The 24,603-nt window shown below is 46.7% G+C and overlaps 7 protein-coding genes across 7 annotated transcripts; 4 read left to right on the forward strand and 3 right to left on the reverse strand.

Moving 5' to 3' along the window:
• Positions 1–834: 834 nt before the first annotated feature.
• ATNIH1004_001243 (putative tubulin-specific chaperone Rbl2) lies at positions 835–1,307 on the forward strand (the record flags this gene model as incomplete). The annotated part of the gene is made up of 3 exons (XM_033565943.1): positions 835–1,002; positions 1,068–1,154; positions 1,206–1,307. 3 exons carry the CDS (start codon positions 835–837, stop codon positions 1,305–1,307), a joined length of 357 nt encoding a protein of 118 aa, XP_033431700.1.
• A 150-nt stretch (positions 1,308–1,457) lies between these two features.
• On the reverse strand, positions 1,458–2,551 carry ATNIH1004_001244 (uncharacterized protein; the record flags this gene model as incomplete). Its single annotated transcript, XM_033565944.1, has 2 exons — positions 1,458–2,458; positions 2,515–2,551. 2 exons carry the CDS (start codon positions 2,549–2,551, stop codon positions 1,458–1,460), a joined length of 1,038 nt encoding a protein of 345 aa, XP_033431701.1.
• Positions 2,552–3,138: 587 nt separating this feature from the next.
• ATNIH1004_001245 (uncharacterized protein) lies at positions 3,139–4,308 on the forward strand (the record flags this gene model as incomplete). The annotated part of the gene is made up of 1 exon (XM_033565945.1): positions 3,139–4,308. One exon carries the CDS (start codon positions 3,139–3,141, stop codon positions 4,306–4,308), a length of 1,170 nt encoding a protein of 389 aa, XP_033431702.1.
• A 5,474-nt stretch (positions 4,309–9,782) lies between these two features.
• ATNIH1004_001246 (putative MFS transporter) lies at positions 9,783–11,506 on the forward strand (the record flags this gene model as incomplete). Its single annotated transcript, XM_033565946.1, has 3 exons — positions 9,783–10,611; positions 10,665–10,920; positions 10,987–11,506. 3 exons carry the CDS (start codon positions 9,783–9,785, stop codon positions 11,504–11,506), a joined length of 1,605 nt encoding a protein of 534 aa, XP_033431703.1.
• Positions 11,507–12,686: 1,180 nt separating this feature from the next.
• On the forward strand, positions 12,687–14,220 carry ATNIH1004_001247 (putative C6 transcription factor; the record flags this gene model as incomplete). The annotated part of the gene is made up of 2 exons (XM_033565947.1): positions 12,687–12,866; positions 12,916–14,220. 2 exons carry the CDS (start codon positions 12,687–12,689, stop codon positions 14,218–14,220), a joined length of 1,485 nt encoding a protein of 494 aa, XP_033431704.1.
• A 3,602-nt stretch (positions 14,221–17,822) lies between these two features.
• Positions 17,823–19,447, reverse strand: ATNIH1004_001248 (uncharacterized protein; the record flags this gene model as incomplete). The annotated part of the gene is made up of 7 exons (XM_033565948.1): positions 17,823–17,834; positions 17,901–18,260; positions 18,327–18,563; positions 18,629–18,648; positions 18,716–19,135; positions 19,223–19,328; positions 19,379–19,447. The coding sequence occupies 7 exons, from the start codon at positions 19,445–19,447 to the stop codon at positions 17,823–17,825; spliced, it is 1,224 nt and encodes a 407-aa protein (XP_033431705.1).
• An 809-nt stretch (positions 19,448–20,256) lies between these two features.
• Positions 20,257–24,014, reverse strand: ATNIH1004_001249 (NAD-dependent malic enzyme; the record flags this gene model as incomplete). The annotated part of the gene is made up of 7 exons (XM_033565949.1): positions 20,257–21,331; positions 21,417–21,765; positions 21,822–21,900; positions 22,064–22,176; positions 22,245–22,351; positions 22,472–22,960; positions 23,857–24,014. The coding sequence occupies 7 exons, from the start codon at positions 24,012–24,014 to the stop codon at positions 20,257–20,259; spliced, it is 2,370 nt and encodes a 789-aa protein (XP_033431706.1).
• Positions 24,015–24,603: the final 589 nt, after the last annotated feature.

A 24,603-nucleotide genomic window follows, 5' to 3' on the forward strand; every position in this document is an offset into this window, starting at 1 on the left:
ACGGCTTGCTTGTTAGCATAGCATCGTAGTATCTCTGTCATGCGATATTTTCAGAAGGGCTAGAATGTAGAAATCTGCCTATAATTTTTATCGAACATGTTTAGCGCTCTACAGTCCTAGAGATCTCTTAAATAATTTAACATTTGCTTCTTTACTTCATACTTTGCAATATACTGAATTGGAATATGCGAGACGCAGGATTGAAGGGACAAAATTTAATTTCTGCTACTAAAGATAAACATGAAAGAGATAAGAACCTAGGCTAGATACCTACAAATAATGTACGAAAGAAACAACGCCTAAGTACTGCAGGCCAAAAAGGGAGATACTAATCACGTGGCAGTAGCCCCTCTAAACAAACATTGCAAAGTAGCTTCTTTCGGATAGCAGCATCATCATTGCGATTGTTTGTTGAGTGGCTGTAGTGCTTGGAAGCATTTTCAATCGACGGTTTTGCCAGAATTTTAACAAAGTCAACTTCTACTCTTTCCAATACCTCCGCTCATCAGTTTTGAGCCCCGATATTCAGGTACTATCTCCGGTATGTATAGGGCATCAATATCCACATATCACTTCAAAGTACATGCTCCTGGCTGGATTGTGGACCAAGACTGCATAACACGATCGACAAGTGTCTTTTTCTTGATATTCTTAGTTGCCATTCTTTATACATTTAAACCAGGTCCAAAAACCGCCCAAAATACCATGCTAATTGTTGTGCTATGGCGTTGACCTCTTTATCCCGATTTCTATTTATACATGACATCATCCTTTCGGCCTCTCCTTCTGCTTCATCACGATAGATACTGATCGTATCCCGAGACAGAAACCACCATGGCACCGCTCTCTCATTTGGAGATTGCCACGCAGTCCGTCCTGCGTCTCGTCAAGGAAGAGGCGTCCTACCATCGCGAGCTTAAGGAACAGACCGAACGGGTTCAGCGACTTGAAGCTCAACAGAACACCGATGACGAAAATAGCGAATACACCCTGAAACAAGAGGTATGTGGGGGATTGGCTGGATAGATATGTAATTTTGTTGCAACCGATTGCTTACTAGTCGACAGCGTCTTGCCCTGGATGAGACCAAGAGAGTCCTGCCTACACTCAAGCAGAAGATCGAAGATGCCATAGCGAAGCTTCAGAGTCTATTGGTAAGTTGGATATAGCTGTGTATGTGTTCCTATTGACTGACGATGCTCTAGACCGAAGAGGGCCAGAAGGGCACTGAGAGCAACGTCGAGCATATCAATGCCGCAAAGGATGCTATTTCGAAAGCCAGAACAGCTGAGAGGGAGATTGCTTGAGATATGACAATTCACATTCACACTTTATGAAGATGTATTCGTTACTATGAGACCACAATAAATAGATTCAAAAAGTGCTACCTCCAGCACCAATGCCATGAAACCAAACTCCTCGCTTTATGGATAGTAAATGTGCCAAAGTTTCGCTGATCAAGTAGTATCCATTTTATCAGCTGTGCGGTCGTCTGGGACTTCCTCCCCTTCCTCCAATTCATCAGATTGATCGGCGTTCTCGCCCCCGGTTATTTCACCTTCATCCACCATATTAGCATCTTCTTTGTCGGGAGAGGGTTTGTTCTCATCGTCGGCGGCAATGACTTTTCGCAATGGCGATGCCGCTCCAGTTGTGGACAATTTTTCTGCATGTAGACCGGCCGGTGATCGTCCAGCCTCATCCTGGCTTTGCTGAGAGGGAGTGACACTCTCGCCATCAGGCCGAGGGGTATTGGCGCCGCTAGATTTTCCTTTCGAAGGGATGTCCGCGTCATCTCCATCCTCACCTTCCTGCATGCCTTCTCTACGTTCCACCTCTTCCTTCTCATCTCGAATGAGTCGTCGTAGTTGCATTCCCTCTTCCACAATGCGACCAAATTGCTCCCTCCGTTCAGCCCATGTAGTGGCGTAGTCCCTGCTTTCCTTTTCTAACTCAGTGATCTCCGTCTGTAGCTTCTGTAAATTGGCCTGCTGATCTTCTCTCGGCTTCAAAAGGCGATTACTTGTAATTTTGTCGGCCAGGTCATCGTAACTTTTCCGCAAAGCTAGCAGACGCTGTGCCTCATCTAGCTGGACCCGCAGTTCTGCCGTGTTTTCGCGCACGGATTGCATGGTGGAGAGAATCCGAAGCTTCTCGGCTGCATAGCGCTCACGCTCCTTCTCGTTACTTGTGAAAAGAAATTGAATGCGCGCAATGCTGCCTTCAAAAGCAGCAAAGTCCAGCGCCGCGTCTTCGCGGAATTGACGCCATTCCTCCAGTCTTTTTTGCTTCTCGGCCTCTACGGTGGCCGCCGCATTTTCATCAGTCGCGTCGGGTGGAGGGGTCGGAGGGAGGGTCGAATTCGAAAGAACCACAGATTCCGGGTGCAAAAGACGTTTGGAAATCCGCTTGAAGGGCTTTTCTTCGACGTTCAAAAGGCGCGACTTATGGAGAGCATCTGGAAGAAGTTAGTGAGGTGAGACGAGGAGGATCGGGCATAAGAGCCACGGTGACCTTCTTCTGGTTGATCGAGGAGCCCATAGGATGCCATGTTGCGTATGTACAAGGCAGCAGAATATTTCACAGTCAACTCCGATTGTCGCGAGGAGAATGACAAGTCGTCAGTGTCCACTTCGGTCGCCGAGAGAAGAACGTTGCTTTTGAAAAATGGCCGATCCGAGCGGTCTGGGGGGTTCCGCGCTAAGCGGAAACATCTGCCTAACGCCGCTTTGCTGGCCGGTGCGTATTTTTATTGACGTCGTCAGTGCTAAGTCTTTGGTTCCCTATTGCTGCAGTCGTCTGTCTCCTTGGAACACCCCAATCAACAACGCACCGCACATTCCCTCGGAGGGTCATTCATCTTTTGGCTATTAGACCCTGCTTTCAGTCGTTGCACCACACCAGCGATGCCAATTGCTTCTTTTTCCCCTGTATGTTTGGGCGGCGTATTCTTCCAACTCAGCTCTGAGATAGTGAGCTATTGCACGCAGATTACGCCAAGCCTATTTGCGATTTTGGCAGTTGCGCAACTTGCCAGTTTCTACCAGTGATTAACTATGATTTACTGATGGCATTTTCACCCATAATCTCCTCGCTTTTGTCCTCGTTCGCGGTGCTGTTCCTCCTGCCATGGCGGAAATGTACTCGGGGCTCCATGTGGGCCAGCGGTTCGTCTCTTTGGAGGAGTTCAAGGCGTTGGTGCGAAGTATATCGGTCAGGCAGCACTGGGAGCTCCGAGTGGCGCGGAGCAATAAAAAGAGTGTAGTGATAGGCTGCCGGTCCTCGAGCAATTGCTTCTTCCGCGTTGTGTGCCGGGCGAACAAAAATGCGACCTATATTAGCAGCCTCCAGGACAGTCATAGCTGTCGGCGGAACGCATCTTCCACCCCTAAAACACCAGTGCGCTCGGAGGTATCCCATGTACGCTTTCTCCTCACCGAAATACCAAAGCTGTTCGATATGAGAAACAACATCAAGGCCCAGGAGGTCGTCGATGCCGTCAAGCGCTACCATGGGTACGAGATTTCAATGAGACAGGCCCAGAGGGCTCTCATTCGATTAGAACAGCAGCAATCGCAAGCCCAGGGTGAGAGAGCCGACACCCTCGACTCCAGTGGAGATGACCAGCAGGACATCCAACTACCTGCGCCGGAGGAACAGGCCGAGGGTTCAACATACAGCGGTCTATCTGGGCAAAGATGGATCCCGGAGGCTATCCAAAATAGCCTTATTGGCAGCAGTAATCCGGACCTCCAAGCGTCGCAGCTCCACGGGGAGAATTTGCAGCCGCATCCTCAGTTGCAACATCAGCCTCAGGTACAACCTCCACCAGAGATCCACTCACAGGGGCATCCATCGCCAACCTACCCTGTCCATCACCAGGCTACCTCGCATCAGCCTGCGTATGGGGTGCCGACACCAAATCCACGATCCACACCTCAGACTACGCAGCCTAAGCCTCAGAGACGATTCTCAAGTAGCGGCCATCCTTCGGCTTCTCAACTGATCCTTACTAACTTCAAGATTGAGTTCACCTGTACTACATGCGGGGCTTTAAACCAAAGCTTCTTCCCGAATCACGGCAATATCACGGGCGGGAACTATCTGCCTCAGCACGCTGTGCCTACCCCAGCCGCTGCCACAGACATGGGAGAACCCTCAACCCAACCCGTTCAAGGGACTGCGCAGCACAATCGGGTTGACGATGCTCATGGTTTTGGAGGGGATGCTACGGGTGCAACACGTGGAGTGCAATCTCCTTGGGTGTCCGGTGCATTGGACGTTTCGATGCCGTCTGCTCACAGCTAATTTGCGTATATTCATTTGATATTATTTGTCACCGGTTGAGGGGTGCCTATTAGGGAGGCATGACACTGGTGCATTCCCTCCGGCAGCTATATTCATAATATGGAGAGTTGAGTTCTGGAAATGTATCTTGTTGGGAAATTTGGCTGCTCGGGATTTATAAGTTCAGCCAATGGTATTGGCCCTGACCTCTTGTATCAGATTACCCCAATGGAACCCAGAAATTAAAACGTGTTCAAGCCCAACACCCTCTTACTACTATGACCCTGGCTAGCATTCTTCCATGTATACGTAGCAATGGTGGCTGTCAATCCAATCATGGCCACGGTTACAGGCTCTGTCAGACGTCCGATATCGATCACCAACATTAGGAACCCGAACTCCGAAAGGAGAATTTGGTTTTATTCCTTATTGGAAGTCTTGTCAGATCAGGCCAGCTGATTAATGCCACGCACCTTTCGAGTGTTGAGTATGGTCTCTATCGCTCCAACGAGACAAAATATCTTTCTTCAAACCAGTTCACGAGACTAGCAGAGACAAACTTGGTTGATGAACTTGTATATGCTTGATTTTTGCAAGTATCTTGATATCCTGATCAGTCTAGATCTATATGTACTACATGACCTCAGCCGGATGAAACTTCGGTCCATGGCACCAACGTGGAGGGATCAATCCAGCTTAAGGTACTGGTAGAAGGTACAAATCCTATAACTTGCAGCTCCATCAACTGAGTGGTGATTGATCCCTACGACTCTAGGTCCGAGATTATGAGAATAGTGCTTGAAATACTCTCGATATCCAATTCGCATACTAAATAGCACCGGACTATTATCACACACGAATACCTAACAAGGTATTGGATAGCATCAGGCCTCCAATAATCGCGGAGGATCCCGGACCCGGACAGATTTATTAATGTAGCACATGTTTCCTGCCACTAGCACTCCAACGATTCTGCACTGTACGTCTCATTATCGATTCACGAAGTGTTGGCATACAAGAGTTCAATCCATCAGCATAAGCATCTCGGTGTATATGCGTCTATTCCCGAGGCTAGAATCATCCGCCGTTATTGTTATAGACTGGATGAAGGCTATCTACTCTCGGAGACCGAGTGCGGAATCGGTGTAACAATAGCCTCAGCCATGGGGAGGCTGGGAAAAGCATGGTCGTCATCATCTAACGAAGGAACAGGGGATTTGTTTGGTCCGCTGGCCTCCATTTAGGCGTTGCGTTGCTAGTCATCAAAAAAACTGACGGTGGCGTATTACCGTCAGGTGGGTTCTTAGCGCTGTATGCAAGCTGTGATGGTTTATCTGTGAGCGAACAAATTGTTTATTTTCATATGAAGACAATGGTTTATTCTACTTAAATAATCATATTTAGATTATAGCTCCCAATCACAGTAATTTTCTATGCTAATTGCATAAATTTGTATATCGCTCTGCTGAAGTATGAGTATACATTCTAAAACTGGCTCGAAGAGTTTTTAATGTAACATACTATAAACCTGACTATATAGATGATTATGACAACAGAAACTATAAAAATGAAAATAAAACAGTCTTCCCTGCGCCCCCAATAATCATTCAATTTCTAATGCCGGTTCTTGTGCTGGCAGAATGGCACGGAGGACTAGTCCACCGTGGTGTGGTTTCCTTATCTTTATATCTGACGATAGGCGCGAGCACTCTCAGATCTTTTCCATATACAATGTCGTTGAAGTGTACAAAATACTTTTCGTTGCTCACAAGATCTGTAGATTTATTCCATGCCTCCACGATCTCGTAATAGAGCTCGATGACCTGAACATCGCTTGTGATCGGAGGGAACTTGAATGACTCTTGGATCTTTGCCACAATTTCGGGCTGTACAAACCCACCCATTCCTCCACGGATGTGGCTTGGAATGTTCCTAGGCCGCACTTCCATGCCAGGAACCTCCAATCGTCGTTGCCCAGTCTCGCAGCATTATCATGATATCCAGTGCCGCAAGAACACCGGTTAGCATGTCAGCGGTGGGAAGGCTAAGAAGGACAGAGTGACCTTCCGACAGGTCAAATAGTTGCCCATCACATAGCTGCACCCCGCAGCCGCATCAGCAATCTGCTACCAGCCAGGACGCTCGGCCATATATCCGTCTAACCCGTAATAATTGTCATTGATGTAGACAATTCGCTTGCACACGTGCAGTGGCTATTTCCAGAGCTGCATCGAGACCAATGCCACGACTTTCCAGAGATTGGTAGCGATAGCCACTAAGGACCATGTCGGCATTTTCGATGAGTTTACCAGACGTGCACGATCTTCTTGCTTGCCCACGTCAAGATCATAAGTCGTTTTACCTGCCATGAGACGCAATTGAGAAGGCTGATTCAGAATGACTTGCGTTAGCCAAAGGAACTCTTTTCTCTCTATTTTTCTTTCTCCCCGATTGTCACTGCTTACCGTCAAATCAACCATCCGCTTGGCCTGAACACGCACCACCTCAGGCTTATGGACTCCAGGATTATCTCACAAGCTGGCGCAGCAATGATGCACGCTAACTAGACAACTTTAATGCCAGCAAGGGGCCGTTTATACGACACACGATGTGTGAGGAGCATAGGTTATTTGTTTACAATTGACCAGAGTGTGTTGTGCCAGATGCCGTCCCTCTGTGTCTTCCGCCACTCTTCTGGGGTGTAGCAGATGGAGCCGCAGAGCCGATGCTCCAACATCAGCATATCCAAGCCATATGGGGAGAACTGCACTGTCGTCTGCTTGGTCGCCTCGTAGGCTTCATCGTACGAGGCGAGCTTGAGATGGCGGCCCAGGCCAAGTAGCTGCAAAACCGGGTCTCCAAATGTGGATCCATGGAATTGGTACCATCACTGGGGTCTTTAGTGGGATAGATCGCGGTGACCCTAACTTCCAGGGACTTTCCAGGTGTCCATCGGTGAAGCTGGGCAAGTGCGAGCTGTACAAGACTGATCTTCTAGTGTTTATCGCTCAACTGGCGAATAGACCGAGTAACAAAATTTTACAGATCCAGCTGTGCTGGACACCAAGCTGGTTGAACACCAGGCCGGTGCAGCAGGCAAGGGAATTGGTTCTTCGAGCGCAAGAGACTGGCAAACCATCACGCGTATTGATACAGACAGCGTCCGCAACGAGGCGGCATGAAGCCAAATCAGATGTGGTGTTATAAGCTGGAGCCTTTTGAATCTAGACTTCGTACAGCTTATTTACAGTACTGGAAACCTTCCAGCGTAGATTTTATTAATAAAACAATAATTCGTGGTTTTGGGGCGCTCTCATTATATATTTAAGATGCCAAATAAGCCAATTAAGCAAGGACATAACGTATTCAGTAAGCGAACGTTCCACGTAAGCGAGCGTTCCAGTCCAATACTCTGCGATAGATTTCAGTCTTATATCACAACAACCCAATTCTGGTATTACAGTTATACTTTTATTCATGGTATAGGAGAGGTATATATAGCAGTTAGGATTAGTATAAAAAGATTGTTTACAGTTAGTACCAACAAAACATAAATTGCATTGTATTTTATGTATTTTATTAAAAAAGAAGCCCAAGCTCCTTATATTCTGGCTGAGCTCTCTTATAATGTATTAGGTTGCTATATATAACCGCATCTTAGAGTTTGATGTCATTGTCTAAGCTGGTTGTGGAGATATAGGATTGAAATCTACCGCATTTACTACGAGTATTGGACTGGAACGCTCGCTTACGTGGAACGTTCGCTTACTGAATACGTTAAGCTCTTTGCTATTGCTAATCAAGGCTATATACTTAGTTATTGGATATGGGCAAGCCGTCACAAGTCTCTTGTGGAGGTTAAAAAAAGTAATAGCTTAACTCTTACTGGGTCTATGGTTATTCAACTAGCACAAAATGCTTACCATCTCAACGCAATACCTATACAATTTATATGGATAACTACTTCTCTACTATTCCACTATTTAATTATCTTCAACAGCGAGGGATTGGCGCCTGTGAAACCACCAGACCGAATATATTTAATGTTGGAATTCAGGATGCCCAAGGCACCTTCGGACATCCTAGACCGCAGCTACCTGATATATCATATTCAGGGTGTTACGGATATGTTGATATAAGGAGGCGAAACACTTCTCATCCTGTATATACACACAACTCACCATGCGATAGTAGATCGTACGATAGTTTAATACTATCCAGTCACCGTAATCCTAGCACCTCACGACATACCTCCTTCCCCTAGAGACTTCAACATTTAAGAAGTTATTTCTAAAGGCTCTTTATATGCTAAAAGATTTAAAAAAGCTTTAACAGTGGAATATTTTATATGCAGCCCCTGCAAGTGCTGATTCTGATATTAATTTTATACTTTGTATTGCATGGCAAGATAGTAATCTTATTACAGCATTATTAACTGTAAATGCTGTACATAAGCCAATTGATTCGATTCCTTTCTTGCGTTAATGCCCTGCGAAGGCCTTAACCAGTGCAAAATTTGCCCGTAAGCCATTTAGTGATCAGCCTACCAAGGCATTTCCAATACCTCGGATTATTAATGGTTATAACAATTATATAAGAGGGGTGGATCATGCAAATTAATTGCGAGCAAGTTATAAGACTTATTACAAATCTTTACTATTGCATTGTTAAAATTGCCGCAGCAGGGAATGAAGGAAATTACTTATCTTGATCCTTTGAATTTTAAAAGGCTCTTATAAAAAGCTTATTAAGCAAGGCCAGGAGGAATCCCCAATGTCCTACAGAACCAAAGAAAAGGGGCCGGGATCTTTAAGATTCAGGTTAATCAGCACATAATAGTGGCCAACTAGCTATTCGAATTTAATCCTGCAAATGCTGCTACTGGTGTAAAGCTCAAGGTAAAGAGACAAAAACTCAAAGCCAGCCTCTCCCAAGGATATTTTAAACCGGCTATAGTTGCAAGGCTTGCAATATTCCTTTATGCAGGCAGGACTTCTTAAGGTCATATTGGGCTAAATTTCACTGTCCAAGGGTTCTACTTGGAGCACGAGATGTAAATTGTATATAGAATACAGATATCCTTGAGGTCACTTCATATAAAACTAGTAGTATAATAAAAAGTAGCTTTTGGCTCAGTGCGTGGTGATAGTGCAAGCAAGCGGCAGAAAAATGGCGCTAATGAGACTAGCGTCTTGCTAGGAAAAGATACTTACGGAGTCCCGAATCCTGTTCAGAAGTTCCGTCGGGGCAGGCTCCGATGCGTAAAGTATCAAAAAATATTGCATTTCCTACAGGATGAGTCTCCCTATTTATACGATTCTTTTTCTCTGCAGTGCCTTATGATTCTTTATCGTGGGCACCATTGACCTGGGAGACCTATTATTTAGTCCCGTTGCTGCTCTCGCTTCATTGACCGTCCCTCTCAGGACCTTTAGAGCAACTTCTTGTGCTACATTCAGCTACAATACCGAGGTCATTGCTCAGATTAGAATAGGATGAACCGGCAGCAAGCTGCAGAGAAGGCATTACATGACCAGTCAAATATTCTTCCAATCAGTCAACTACTGATTGTGTTCACGGGTCTAGCGGTCTCCTTGCTTATCACTTTTGTGGACCAAAATGGCATCAGCGTTACTCTACCCACAATAGCCAAGGATCTCCATGCCCGAAACACTATCTCTTGGGCAGGGACATCATCGCTTATAGCAAATACTATGTTTACGGTGCTGTATGGCCGCCTCTCGGACATATTTGGCCGGAAGATAGTATACCTATTCGCGTTGGCTCTCCTCTGTATTGCCGATTTGCTGTGTGGGCTATCCCAAAATGCCCCTATGTTTTATGTCTTTCGAGGGTTAGCTGGTGTGGCTGGAGGCGGCGTGACGTCTCTGACAATGATAATTGTATCTGATGTCGTCTCTCTCAGAGAACGAGGCAAGTATCAAGGCATTTTGGGCGCATCATTGGGGCTTGGAAATGTGCTAGGCCCGTTCATAGGAGCTGCATTCGTCATGATGTCAACATGGAGAGGTTTCTTCTGGCTTCTTTCTCCATTATCAGCTTGCTCCATAGTGGTGGGCTATTTCCTCATTCCGAACAATGCTCAAAAAAATAGCTTCCGCGAGAACATAAGCCGCATTGATTTCTTCGGGATCATTGCATCATCCGTCGGTATAATCTTCTTGCTTATCCCTATATCTGGCGGTGGATCCTATTTCGAATGGGATTCTCCCTTGGTTATCAGCATGCTCGCCATCGGTGCTTGCTCTTTGATAACGTTCATATTCATCGAATGGAAAGTGGCCACGCTGCCGATGCTTCCTGGTACGTCGTGAACTCACATCGCCTTTGTACGATTGAAACTAATATTTAGGCAGTGGCGTTCTTCAAGAATAAGGTGATTTGTACACTCTTCCTGCAAAGTTTCCTCCTAGGAGCTGTGTATCAATCCTATCTCTACTATTTGCCACTCTATTACCAGAACGCTCGAGAGTGGTCTCCACTTGTATCTGCAGCATTCACTGCGCCCATGGTCGTGTGCCAGTCGTTGGCTTCCATCTTGTCGGGACAGTACATCTCCCGGCGCAGACGTTACGGAGAGGTAATTTGGACCGGATTTGGTCTTTGGACTCTGTAAGCTCTCATTTAGTGCATGAATCTGGATACATGCCGCAGCATCTAATGAAGGCGATTATCTAGGGGCGCTGGTTTGGTCCTTTTATTTGAGCTCGACACTAGTCCAGGTGTTATCGTGGCCGTCGTCGCTATTATCGGTATAGGAGTGGGCGGAACCTTCCAGCCTACCCTCGTAGCCTTCCAGGCTCATTGTACCAAGTCCCAACGTGCTGTCGTTATCTCAGACCGTAACTTTTTCCGCTGTCTCGGTGGTGCATGCGGACTAGCCGTTTCGGCTGCTCTGTTGCAGGCGACCCTCAGGTCCAGCCTACCTGATGGATACCAGTATCTCGCCCATTCTTCTTATTCTTTGCCTTCACGTTCAAATGTTTCGAACGCAGATTGGTCGCAGATTGTCACTGCGTACGCTAAGGCATCGAGGAGCGTGTTTATCCTGCAGGTGCCGTTGATCGGCGTAGCATTTATTGCTTGTCTCTTGATCCGGGATAGGGGGCTAGAAAGGCTAAAGGAGCCGGGAGAGGAGGAAGAGAAAAATGAGACACAGCCTGGCTGTGATAATCAGCAAGGGAGTGCTCATGGCTAGGACGAGCGGTGTTTCCAATAACGAAGTAGACCATAAACAGAGTTCCGTAAGCTCTGATTTGACAGGACGCTCGCATCAAGGCAAGTCCAGCGCATGATCTAGAATACAGTAAAATATTCAATATAAAGCGTACTTGGATCTAAGTATGCTATAGGATTCGTTCTATAGAAATATCAATAGTTCACAGTAGATGTGACTGTCCCCGCACGTTATCGATAAGACCCGTTCGATGCAGCTTGGCGTGTGCCCCATTTCGTCCATCCATTCCCTTCCATCTCCATTTCATTTGCACATGTTCCTCATCACTTTCCTCCAGCCTTGCCGAAATAATGGATACATAGAGACTCCAGTGCCATGGATATCCCTAAGCCAACGCTCCAAGCAAGTTCTTCTTCCCCTTCTCGAGACTACAACCCCCGAAAGCGTGGGAGGACTGCATGCACACGCTGCAGAACGAGGAAGCAGAAGGTTAGTCTCCTCTAGGTAAAGTCTATTGGGTTGCTTCTAACATTTTGTGTAGTGTGACAATGAATACCCAGTATGTTCCAATTGCCACAAGGCTGGCGCCGTGTGTGACAAAGCCTCTGTGAGGAATGACGGCGATCAGCAAAATGAGTGAGTTTTTTTTAACTTCTTATGTATTCGACCTATAAGTATTAATCTTCCAAGGTATACGCGAGCGCTGGAAGAGCGCGTCAATTATCTCGAGTCACAATTGAATAGTGCTGCTAGTAATAATAATAGCAACAACATCGCCCATCCAGGGGCTACACTTTACTCGCCTCGGAGCCAAGACACTGTTCAGGCTGCTCCAACTATTGGAATTGATCACAATGCCGTGGGGGAACTAGTAGGATTTCTTGCTGTGAACTCATCCGAAGCACCTGCATATGTAGGCTCGAGTTCGGGTCTATCTTTGGCAGCAAATCTCGGCGAAATGGTCCAGGCAACAGTGTGGAATCAGATTCTGATCCCATCACGAGGTCAGCAGAATACCTCAAATCCTGGAGGTGCACCATCCGCAGCCAATCCTCCACCGCCAGGTGCAAGAGGGGCTTGTAGTCATTCTCGATTATTGAGAATGGAAGAGATACTAGCAAAAAGCACCATCGAACCACCGAATGACAAAATGGGGTCACGGATGCTTCAGGCCTATCTAACCAGATTACATCTTCGCTATATGTTCCTTGATAGACAGGAGCTGTGGCGGCTTCATGAGGGTCGCTTCCGGTTGGCAAGAGCCAAGAGCGAGGAGCTATCCCAGGCAGAAAGATACGGTATTTTCAAGCTGTACATGGTGTATGCGATTGGGGCAACAGCCATTGAGCTAAGTGAGAAAGATACGTATATTGCACCCGAGGTGAGAGTGCTCATTGTATTCCTTTTCTAGGGTGATCTAACGCCTGTAGCGATTCTACATGACTGCGCTTCAACAAGTCCCAGCTATGTGTGAAGCACGATCTATCGAGAATATAGAAGCCATGACACTCCTGGTATTATATCATCTCCGCTCAGCCTCCAGCCAGGGCGTCTGGTACATGGTTGGACTTGCCATGCGTACTGCGATTGATCTCGGCCTGCATCGAAAGGCAAACGAGATTCACCTTGATCCCATAGCCGCGCAGATGAGACGACGATTATTCTGGACAGTCTACTATGTAGAGCGAGTTGTTTCCATGTCCCTCGGCCGGCCCTTCAGTATCGCGGACAGACATATTGACCTTCCTCTACCCGTGGATGTCGACGATGACATTCGAGATCCAGCGTTGCTGACTGAATCTCCGCCCATGGGCCGAATAACCACCATGACTTTCGCCATATACCTGATTCAACTGCGTCGGATTGACTCCAAGATCCAGCATAAAATCTACCGGGCCGACCGCTCGCTTCACTCCCTGCGCTCGAAAATGGACAGTCTTTTTCTCGAGCTGGAAGAATGGAAGCGATCAGCCCTTTTACGATTCAGTGGGTCCGACCTCGACTATCCCATCTTGCACTATAACCGGGCCCTAAGGCTCCTTCTCCAGCCATTTCTACCCTCCCTCCCCCTCACCGACCCCTATTACCATATCTGCCTCCGAGCAGCCGGCGATATCTGCCAAACCCACAAACGACTGCACCAGACGCTCGAATACGGGCATTCCTTCCTAGCTGTGCAGACCGTCTTCATGGCAGGAATCACACTGCTGTACGCGTTATGGACACACACAAACGAAGTCTGGTCCGTGCAGATGAGCAACGACATCCGCGCCTGCTCCACAGTGTTATTCGTCATGGGCGAACGCGCTGTCTGGGTCAAAAAATACCGTGACGCATTCGAACTCCTCGTCAACGCAGCTATGGAGAAACTCGAAGCCAACAATGACAACACAGGCAGGAAGATTGGAATGGCCGAATTAATGACGGCCCAACACCCGGGAATTATCAATCCCCACTCTTCTTCCTATCCTTCCTCATCTGCTGCGAACCCTGGTATGTTCAAAGTCTACCCGAATCACGCCGCCGGTCCGGCAGGAACGGCTGCTCCGGACGTTCATTCGACCTTTGATACAGACCTCTCTCATAGCCATGGAGTGCGCATGGCTCTGCAACTTGCTCCGTGGATCGATCTCGAAGAAGATAGTCCGTTCTGGATGCCTGATTTCGAGACTCTTGAGAATTTCTCGGGGAATTTATGGAGCGGTGAAGCGCCGGTCCCTTTTGATCCTTTGTAACGTGACTTTATATATTAGTTTCTATTTTTTCTTGCATATACTCTAGAACACGCTTCAACTATGGTTAATACAGTATCCGAAAGGAGCATACAATATCAACTTTATGTGTATGATTTCATCAAATAGGTGTATATTGCCAAGGGCTGAACCCGTAGGACCTATAGAATGGGCTACGTCCAGAAAGGAATCGTTGAAGGGGGGGGAAAGAAAGAAAGAGGAAAACGAGAGGTAAACAAATAAGGTGTAGTCACGTGATATGGATCGAGGGTCTGTCAAATAAGTTGGTGGTAATAGTGACGTAAACAAGGTCATAAAACAGGGGTAAAACGAACTCCCCTACACCTAGCAGAAGAAGCAACCTAATGATCCATAATAATAATCACAAGAATGATCATATGTTGATCAATATAATCAAGAAACCATCTAAGACAATCATTTTAAGCACCTTTTCAAGAATAGTGTCTACCTTCCTATTCGGTATTAGCCGAATATTGAACAGGGTCAATGGGGCCAAAAGGGCGCGTAGGGGCCGTAGGGGCAATAGGGACAATAGGCCCGAGAAGTCAAACGGGCCCCAGCCCTTTACATATATACTGCAATCAGATGCCAGCTAACTACAGGCCGAGTCGAAACCGGTGTCATCCCCTCATACTTTGATTGTTTTTCGGACCCTATTACCAAGTGACGCTAGACTGCACTGTAGGAAGCTCTACAGAACGGCTTGTAAAAAACAATATGTTGCGTAAATATTGTTGAGGAAACTTAATCGGAAAAGTGAGTGATCGGCTTGAGCCAAAATCCTGAGGCCTCTGAGTCACCATATTCAACATGCGGCTACCGAATCACCAAACAAAGGGTTTCACAGCGTGAAATTAGTTATTTATATGGCTACATGGCTTTCTAATTAAAAATGCAGTATTTAAATTTTGCAAGGTTTTATACAGTTTAGAGAGACTTAGGATTTGGGTACAAGTATGGGTTAAAGTTGCCTTTAGATAGTAATAGGTTCTCTGATTATTAAATTAAGTAATTAGATCCTTAATATTCAGCTTCATAGTTAACACAGTCTGATGTTCAATCAAAATATCTTCTCATAACCTTTCTACTTCAATATATAACCCATTTAAATGAGGTGTGGCTCCATGGCCCGCAGTAGAATTACACTCGGTGCGGATTCGGTGCGGTTTGTATAATCCGCTCAGCACTTGGGGAATCATATCCTTACTAATCCTCAATTGGGCTGAAAATTATTATGTTTTATATAACAAATAACTTTAACTTAAGAAGTATATAAAAAAGGAGCCTTTAGTGTGGTTGGAGAGAAAACAGTGTTCAGCATATTACTGGGGAAAATACACCACATGTATACATGTGTATGTATGTGTGGATAGTAATTCTAAATAGTCAGAGATATAATAAGGAGTTGCTGATCTAATAAGAAAAAGCACTTAAAAAGATAAAACAAACTATATAACTATTTAATCTAGCTACGGTTAGATTAATATTGCAATCTCGCTCATCACATGGCCGATTAGGTAGGTACTATGTCCTATGACTTACGAAACAGAGTGGAAATGAAATCAAACCAACTCTATTCGGTGCCTGCAATGACAATATATCACCTCCTTCCACCGTGTCCAGCTGCCTCACCCCCGTCGTTAAGCAGAGCGGACAAACAAAAACTGCAAACCGGGTTCGCCTCCAAAAGCCGCCCTCGTTGCCAACGAAATGAATAAACAAACGATGCAAACTGGCTTCACGCAGGTTCTCACACTATGTATGGATCGTAGAAGCTATTAAATATTAGGACTCCTTGGGGGCCGCCATCAGGATAACAGTCCTAGGGAGAAGAACTATCAGAGTTGGTATATGTCTTAACTAGATTAATTACAAAGCTGTCTGTTTATTTCCAGTATACTATGCTAGTTAGTAGACCACCATTTATCTCCTACAAGCAAAGAATATATAGGATGCGTAGGGATGTAATAAGGGAGTGTCGGTAATAAATTTTTTTTTTTTTTTTTTTAAATTGTAGTACGCGTTATCACATATCGGATTTTTCAGACTTGCGGATTCGGTGGAAACCGCAGAATCCGTTCGGATTCCCGTAGTTTCTGCGGATCTTGTCTTTAGAAACTGCAACCGCATGCGGCTTCCCTGTCTAGGGGCCGGATCCGTACCGATTCGGTGGCGGTTTTTGCAGTTCCTTCGTGCAACTCTAGCCCGCAGTCAAGCAGTTGACTGAGCTTATTTTGATCACATGTATATAAACCGCAATAATTTTAGTGCACAGTGCATAAACAGTACTTCTTAAGTCAGAAACAACCTTTTTAATTCCTTAAGAAAATACTTGGAAAGTTTCATCTAGATTGTTTTTCAATATTTTCGCTTCCTTTATCGACGCCAAGATGGGAAACCTTACAAAGGAACTTCGTATCGCGATTGATGATGGCAACGTTGACAATGTTACTGGGTTAGTAGATGAGTGAGCACCATGATCACTGAGCATTCTTCTTACAACACAACTGAAGTTTTATAATATTCTTGAATTGTTCCTTAATTACTATTGAGATATAGATGCTGACTTTGATGCTTGGACACTATCACTGTGTAAGTTTAACCGGATACCTTAATAACACCTCCAAATAGCTAATATACCGTAGGTATACTTTTGACGATATAACACTTCTTATATAGCTTTTAAAGCATGGCGCCGATCCAAATGAAAGATCTCACATCCGCAATTATACTCTATTATCCTATGCAGTCGCAGAGGCTCTATTTGAAGCTATTGCGATACACTTTCGTTACGGGGATTAACTATCCAAGATGCGTGAATGTACAGACAGGCATATTGGCAGTCCTAAAATATATACACAACAAAACCCAGGTGCAAATGCCATGAATATCAAACAAATTGCTGGACCAGGATTGTCCGGGGAACTTCCAGGTGAATTTTAGGGCCGGACTTGCACCCACTTCATTATGCCGCACTGGCTGGATTGTTGGATTCTGCGAAATTTCTGGTATAGAATGGAAGAGGGGTCTTGGATACTTATCGTTGAACAGCGTTGGGGTTGGTAATCTATCCTAACTATGAGCAAGTGGCACAGTTTTTAAATGGGCTTGGAAACTCTATAATGTCCAAAAGGATCTAATAGTATCAGTATAACTGCCTGAGCTCCGAGAGTTTGTTGTATTGAATTATACAGAATATATTGGTTTCATTTCTATTTAGCGGCTCCGCAATTCGGGATGAAAATGATTAGGAATACTGCCTTTTATTGTATTTAATTTTAATGTCAATGAATCAAAACTGCATTTACCGTGGGCACCAATCCTTTATATTAATTAAAGAGTATGAGGAACGATACTGTTTTCGACTCAGCTTTTACATTATTAGAATTGATTCTAAAGTAACTAATCTTCCTGCAATGAGTGTATATACTTCGTACCCAAAATTTAACCCAAATTTATCATCATTATTACCAATTATAGCATATCTTAAACATGTGAGATTACAAGCCAGGAATCGCAGTTTTCAATCCCTTTGCTATTCTCTTTATCTGCCCTGAATAATAAGCCTGTTCAAACAAGACATGTCAGTAAACCCTCTGTTTCAACAATGTAGTTAAAACTCAAAAAAGAACTAAAAAGATAGAGAGAGGAGAGAGGCATACGGTTTCCAATCCCGCCCCCACCCCTTTCACCGGAACAAGCCTTGTATAAAACGGAGCAGGGACCTTCCCTAACTGCATCTGTGCCTCTTCATCTTGCAGGCTCTCATCCAGCAACAACTGTGGAAAACGGGTGTCAATAGCCGCCGGACGTCCGATGCCGACCAGGTCGCATGCGTCCTGGGCGATTGCAGCTTCGGCTCCTGCGCGCGTGCGGAACCCCCCTGTGAGCATGAGGACGAGAGAGGGGAATCGTTTACGAGTTTCCGTGGCGAATTCAAGGAAGAAGGCTTCTCTGGCTGCAGTGCGGGCGGATTTCTTCTCTGGTGTTTGTGTTGTTGGGGTTGAGTGGTTGCCCATCATCTGGAAGTAGTATTAAGTTAAGATGGAAGGGACAGGCCACGTAGAAAGAAAGAATATGCTGCTTACTCTGGGATCCTTGTAGTTCCCTCCGCTGACCTCGAGGAAGTCGATACCTGCGTCTACGAGAAGGCCGATCTGAGTCATGGTGTCTTCGAATGAGGCGGAGTTGTGATCGGCTGAGTTGAGCTTGGCGCCGATGCAGAAACTAGACGAGACGGTTTCGCGGATCGCAGCGATGATGTCCAGGATGAATTTGGCGCGCTTCTCAGCCGATCCGCCGTAAGCGTCGGTTCGATGGTTTGTCTGTGGAATTCAATTCGATAAGTAATAGGTTTCTTATAGAAAGCAGAATGAAAAAGTTATCGTACCTTGGGATTCAAAAATTGATCTGGTTAAGATTGCAGGTTTAGTATTAGCTATTCAAGCCCTTATGATATGGACAGTGACAGAATTACCGATTAAATACCCATGTGCACCATGCAATTGCACCCCCGAGAAACCACTATCAGCCATCAACCGAGCGGTATCGACAAACAGTCGCGTCACGGAGTCAATATCCGCCTGTGTCATCTCTCGCGGCGGCGGGAAAGTAATCCAACTGATAATTCGCTCGATCAGACCATCGCCCATTACTAGAGGAACGGCACTGGGGGCAATTGTGGAAGCGAAAATGCCTCGATTGCCAGCGATTCGAAACGACTGTCGGCCTGGATGGCAGATCTGAACAATGGATGGGGTTCCATGCTGTTGACAGGCATGGGCAATCTTGCTCCAAGCTTCCACCAGTGTCGCATTGTTCTCTACCCCGGTATATTCGGCGGGGAGGGCAGGGTCGAATGGGGTTCCTAGATGGTTGACATCGACTTGGACGTTACCTGTTGCCGCGTAATCAGTATATCCGTTGTTTCCCCTTTCTTTCCATTTTTCTCTTCCTGTTCGCATGATTCAGTCAGGGGACGAACCGGTCAGAACACCTCCCCATCCCCCTTGACCCCACTGGTTATACACTTCGGTCAAATCCGGATTGGGCGTATGCTGGCATCCGGCTAACAATTCCGCCATTGCAGCCTACAAGAGTCATTAGAGAATAGCTTCTTGTTCCGTCCGGTAAACTTCACCTTCACTAGACGGTTTGAAAAGACTACTCCGCAAGGGAGCTTCACTGGTTCACTCAGAGAAGACGGCATTGTGAGTATGTCGATGAAGATGGAGATGGAAACTTATCCAGGATCCAAAAGCATCGGACTCCGTTTTTATATCTTTTTATATGTATCTGTTGAGCCGAGGTTTCGGCCTTCCCTGCGGTGGTTGTGGATAAGGACCGCCGCCATTAAGTACTACTAGTAGTAGTAAGTTTGAGGACGATGAAGTGAATGGTGCTCTTAAAAAGACGGGAAAAGGCAAGGATTGGCTGCTGGACGCGCAGGCGCCACGCGTGCGGGTTCTGCCTCAGGCTAAGCGCCGGCGTGCGATTCCCAATGCGACAGTCGTTGCGAGCTGCAGAACCACCGTGAAGAATAAACTAAGTTAGTCGGGGATTTGAGTCTATCCGCCTGCTCCACTTACTCGGGGAAATTACTAATTCCCCACGACTTAGTTGGAGAGGGGAATCTAGGAGATCTCCTGCCTAGTACCGTGGATCAATCAAATCTACGACACATGTACCGCCAAAATGGTCAATCCGAAATGTTCATAGATTCATCTAATTTGCTATTCCAATATGGGAACGCAATCTAAAACAGGGAACCAAACCCAAGTCTGCATCAGTGCAAGAGTGAAATTGCTATGAGGAGTAATGCAAGAAGCCGAAAGAACGGGGTATAACAAGGAACAAGGTGCTTTCTTCCAACAAGTCCAGTAACACGCTTGAAATGAAACTCAAATTATCCTGGCAAAGCTATCATTCAAACTATGGACGACGAGGCGCCCATGGAACATGCCATCGAGACGACAAGGGTGGAGACAGAGGGAGAAGAAGGAAGAAGAGTGCTGGTAATTACAGCTTAGCATTCTTGTCGGCTTCCTCGTTTGAGAGTCCGTTCAAAGGCAGCGAGCCCGGGCCCAGATTTGACAACAGAGCACCCACTTCCCTCTCCAAGGCCAGCACTTCGGAGTGAGGGTCATACATGCGGGACTTGATCCACGCATCCAGGGCGGCATCGTCCATCGTGCGCAGAGTTGCCTCCCGGTCTACTTTTGCCTCCTGGGCGGCTCGGATGACTTTGCGAGCCACCACCACGCTGACCGAGCGGATGCGAGTTAGGTCGGGATACAAGAGACCCCGGTCGATCTCCTCTGCGGTGAGCGCCTGGGAAAGCGCGTCACCCGAGGCGTAGATCATGCTGTCGGTGACCTTGACCGCCTTGGAGAGAATAGTACCCAGACCAATACCCGGGAAGACGTACATGTTATTGCCTTGTCCCGGGTAGTAGGTGCGAGTCTCACCTTCCGAGTTGGTGAAGGAGAAGGGCTGGAAAGGGGAGCCTGATGCAAAGAGGACACGGCCATCTGTGTGGGTAACGGCGGTTTCGTAGTCACATTCCGACTTCGAGGAAGGGTTGGAAAGAGGGAAGACGATGGGGTGTTTGTTCCACTCCGCAACCTTGCGCAGGATATCGGGGGTGAAGACACCGCCCAGGGTAGACAGACCCATCAAGATGGTCGGCTTCACATGGTCGATAACTTCCTCCAGAGTCTTCCACTGCTGGCCTTGGTTGTCCGTCCGCGCGAAGTACACCTTGTGGTCGGCGAGCTTGTCACCACGGTCCAGGGTGACGAGACCCTTGGTGTCGACCAGGTAGAAGCACGAGCGGGCCTCATCCTCGGTCATACCCTCCCGCACGAAGAAATCCACAATCTGTTTCGCAACACCCACGCCGGCACTTCCCGCTCCAAAAAACACGGCGCGATGATCCTTGCAGGGAACGCCGGAGCGCTTCACGGCGTTGATGACGCCACCGAGAATGACAGCTCCCGTCCCTTGAATGTCATCATTGAAGCATGTGTAAACATCGCGGTAGCGCTCCAGGGCGGGGAACGGATTCTTGAAGTCTTCGAATTGGATGACGATGCTGCAGGGCGTGGTCCGCTCCGTTAGTGTCCGGCCTTTTCGGAAGATGTTGGGACGATCGGGGAGGAGGGGGGTGAGTCACTTACCCAGGCCATTGCTCGGTGAGAGCAGCCATCAACTCATCCATGAACTCCCGCTCCTGCTCCGGGGTGATCTTGTCATGTCGGCTACCCATGTACAGCGGGTCTTCCCGGAGAGCCTTATTGCTAGTCCCCAGATCCAATGTCAAGGGAAGGGTGGCCTCGGGACGAATCCCCGCACATGCAGTGTAAAGAGCTAGCTTGCCAATGGGGATGCCCATCCCGTTGATGCCAAGATCACCTAGACCGAGAATTCGGGAGCCATCGGTGATGCATGTGATCTCCACATTGGGCTGGGGCCAGTTGGCTATGACGGCGGCCAGATTGCCGCGATCTTCCCAGCTCAGGTACATGCCTAGGCAGGGGTCGTTAACATGCCGGATTTGAATCGTCGCAGGAGCTGTAACTTACCTTCCGGCTGCTGGTAGATCTCGGACCATCGTTGGCATGCTTCACCCACGACTGGGGTATAGATCAGTGGGGTCAATTCCTGTCCAAATATTAGCACTACTGATGATCACGAAAATGACACTTCTGAAAGAACTGCAGAATGCCTCGGTATTTTTTTATTAATTTTTTTACAAAAAAAAAAAAAAAAAAAAAAAAAAAACCACAAATACCAAAAAAACCAAAAAAAAAGTCTCAGAGCGTACCCTCAAATGATCCGTCACAAGACGGTAAAATAGATGCACGTTATTCTTGCGAATTGTGCTTAGGTAGAGGAATTTATCGATCGGCGAGCTCTTCAGGGCCAATTGGGCCAGGCCTATCGAGTTATTAATCTCCAGACTAAGAATAACGAACGTGAAATGTGCGGTTGCGAAGTGTACATACAGCGTGTTTTCTGGACTTCGTAGGACTCCGCACGCGGGGGAGTCAGACCGTAGGTGCGGAGATATTTGCGAATGTATGCAGGGTTCGCGGTGTCGTAATTGGTCTCTCTAGGTGGGAAGAATTGGGTAAGTAACCTCATATACCAAGTCCTCATGCCATCTCGAACATCCAATTTTTTTTTTTGGTTTTCTTTTTATTGACTTTTTCGTAAATCGAGGGACACGTACGTTGGAACTGCATGGACCGGCCGGTTTTGTTGCGCAGGATAACGAGCCATGGGGGCGATCTGAGTCACGGTGAAACCAGCCTTAGAACGAGGACAGGTAGGAGAGGTGGAAAAGTAGGAAACAGAGGTGGAATGGATGGGGGAAGCAGAAGTGAAGAGTAGTAGTGATTGAGATGATGAGGCCACAGGTGGCAGTCTGATTTTATGTAGGCGCACTAACATTGAACCCCCCTGAGCACGAATCCACCACATTCCGATGGTCAGGATGCAGCGGCGGTGGTGATCTCCAACGAAGACGTCGCGAGAAAGAAGAAACAGGGCTGTGGCCGGTGTTGACGAAGTCTCTGGCTCAGGAGTCGGGAAGAGCCGGGGACGAGGGAGCCAGTCAGGAGGGTCGGGATCGAGACGGTGGATATCGGGAGCAGTGGTTGCATGGCAGCGAACCGTTTCGACCGCGTCACAGGAGCTGGTGGGAAATGGCGATACGAAGCTTTTGGGAAATTGGGGGAAGGGTGGAAACGTGAGACGAATTGGGAACGGCTGTGGAGAAAACGGGAAGAGACTCCGAAAACGACCAAGTGCGGAGAAAAAGACACAAAGACAGAATAGAGGATAGGCAAATGAGAAGGCGAAAGGGAAGGGGATCGAGAGAATGGGTGAGGCAATTCTAGATGCCAGGACGATAACTACCGTGTAGTACGGAGTACAGTCGAGGAGAATATGCTGATTTGTTAAGGCTCTCGAGAAACGGACCTGATATGTCCAGTGGGGGATTTTTTTAGTTTTTCTTACTTTCCTATTTAATATTATATTATGTTTATTTTAAACTTTCAATACTATTTCATTACTATTTTTTATTTTTTTGTTGAGAATGTACCTTCACGTCCATTACTATTCCGTTCCCCCTGGTTGGATTTTTGTTGGGCCTCTGGAGTAAGCGAAATCGATCGATTGGACTTTCCCTTTGGACAGATCCATTGACTTTCGTGATGCCAGGGAATCTCGAGAATTACTCCGTACTCCGTTTCTCGTCGTACTTGGACAGAGCTTGCATCGACAGGAATGGCAAGTCTCCGCCTTCAGATGCAGGCGGCATCCGGAATGGCATCCCGATGACTTGATGTCCTGTTTCTTACATTCTCTCTATCTCCCTGTTTCCATCTGTTTTTCTTTCTAGTTTTTCTAATTTCTTTGTTTTTATTTTAGTTTAGTTTTTTCGTAGTGGAGTAGAACCAAACATCCATCATCCAGACAACGAAAGATTTGACCTCACTAAATACTCCAGTGGAGCCGGTCTCATGTGGCAGCAATTAGGCTTGGACGACACTAATATAGACCACCATCACCTAGTAGTGGACTAGACGCTCTATCGCCAACAAGACTAACTGCGAGAGGAAGGGTTCCAGACTGGAGCTACTGTGTGATTCTTCATCGCTAGGGTTGAGTCCCCCATCACGGCCCGGACGCTGGCCGAGTTCGGCTTCTTGAGTCAGCGTCCATATTGCCGTTATTAATGAGTCCTGCAGACGAAGACAGACAGACATACGGAGTAACGGAATAATATACTCGATCGAGATTCTCCGTCACCTGTACCTTTTCCTTTCTGATTTCGCTTCGTCATGCGAAACATGTCGCATGTTCTAACCACCACATATAATGTGACTTATGACTTACATGCATCTATCTCCCTACAGCGTACTTCAACCCAGAAATTAAGTTGAGATTTCCTTGGTTTTTTTGTTGTCAGTCCTTGAAACTCTCCAAACAGCTACCAAGTCCATCAGCTCTGTCTAATCCACCGAGACTCGGCTCCGATCGGCCCCGACCGATGGAGACGTCGGATGGAGCACAACTCCTAGCTTTTCTCCTCAACCAACGCCCAGCCAAAGTCCTCTCCAGTCCTATGTCCACTTAGGGTTCGCCCGGGAAGACTATGGATAAAGTATCAGAGCATTCGAGCCTTCGAGGCCCATGTCGCCCTCGTAGTACTGACGTGCAGAAGTACCAACTCTGTACTTCATACATTTCATCTGTCCTAGTTAGTTACACCCTAGTTAGTTAATAGCTAACTAACTAGGTAACTAGCTAGTTATCCCTCACTCTACTTGTCGGCCCAAGTACTTGTCAACAGTG

This window comes from Aspergillus tanneri, assembly GCF_003426965.1.
Source record: "Aspergillus tanneri strain NIH1004 chromosome Unknown AapTan_2_pilon_pilon_pilon, whole genome shotgun sequence".
Lineage (NCBI taxonomy): Eukaryota > Fungi > Ascomycota > Eurotiomycetes > Eurotiales > Aspergillaceae > Aspergillus > Aspergillus tanneri.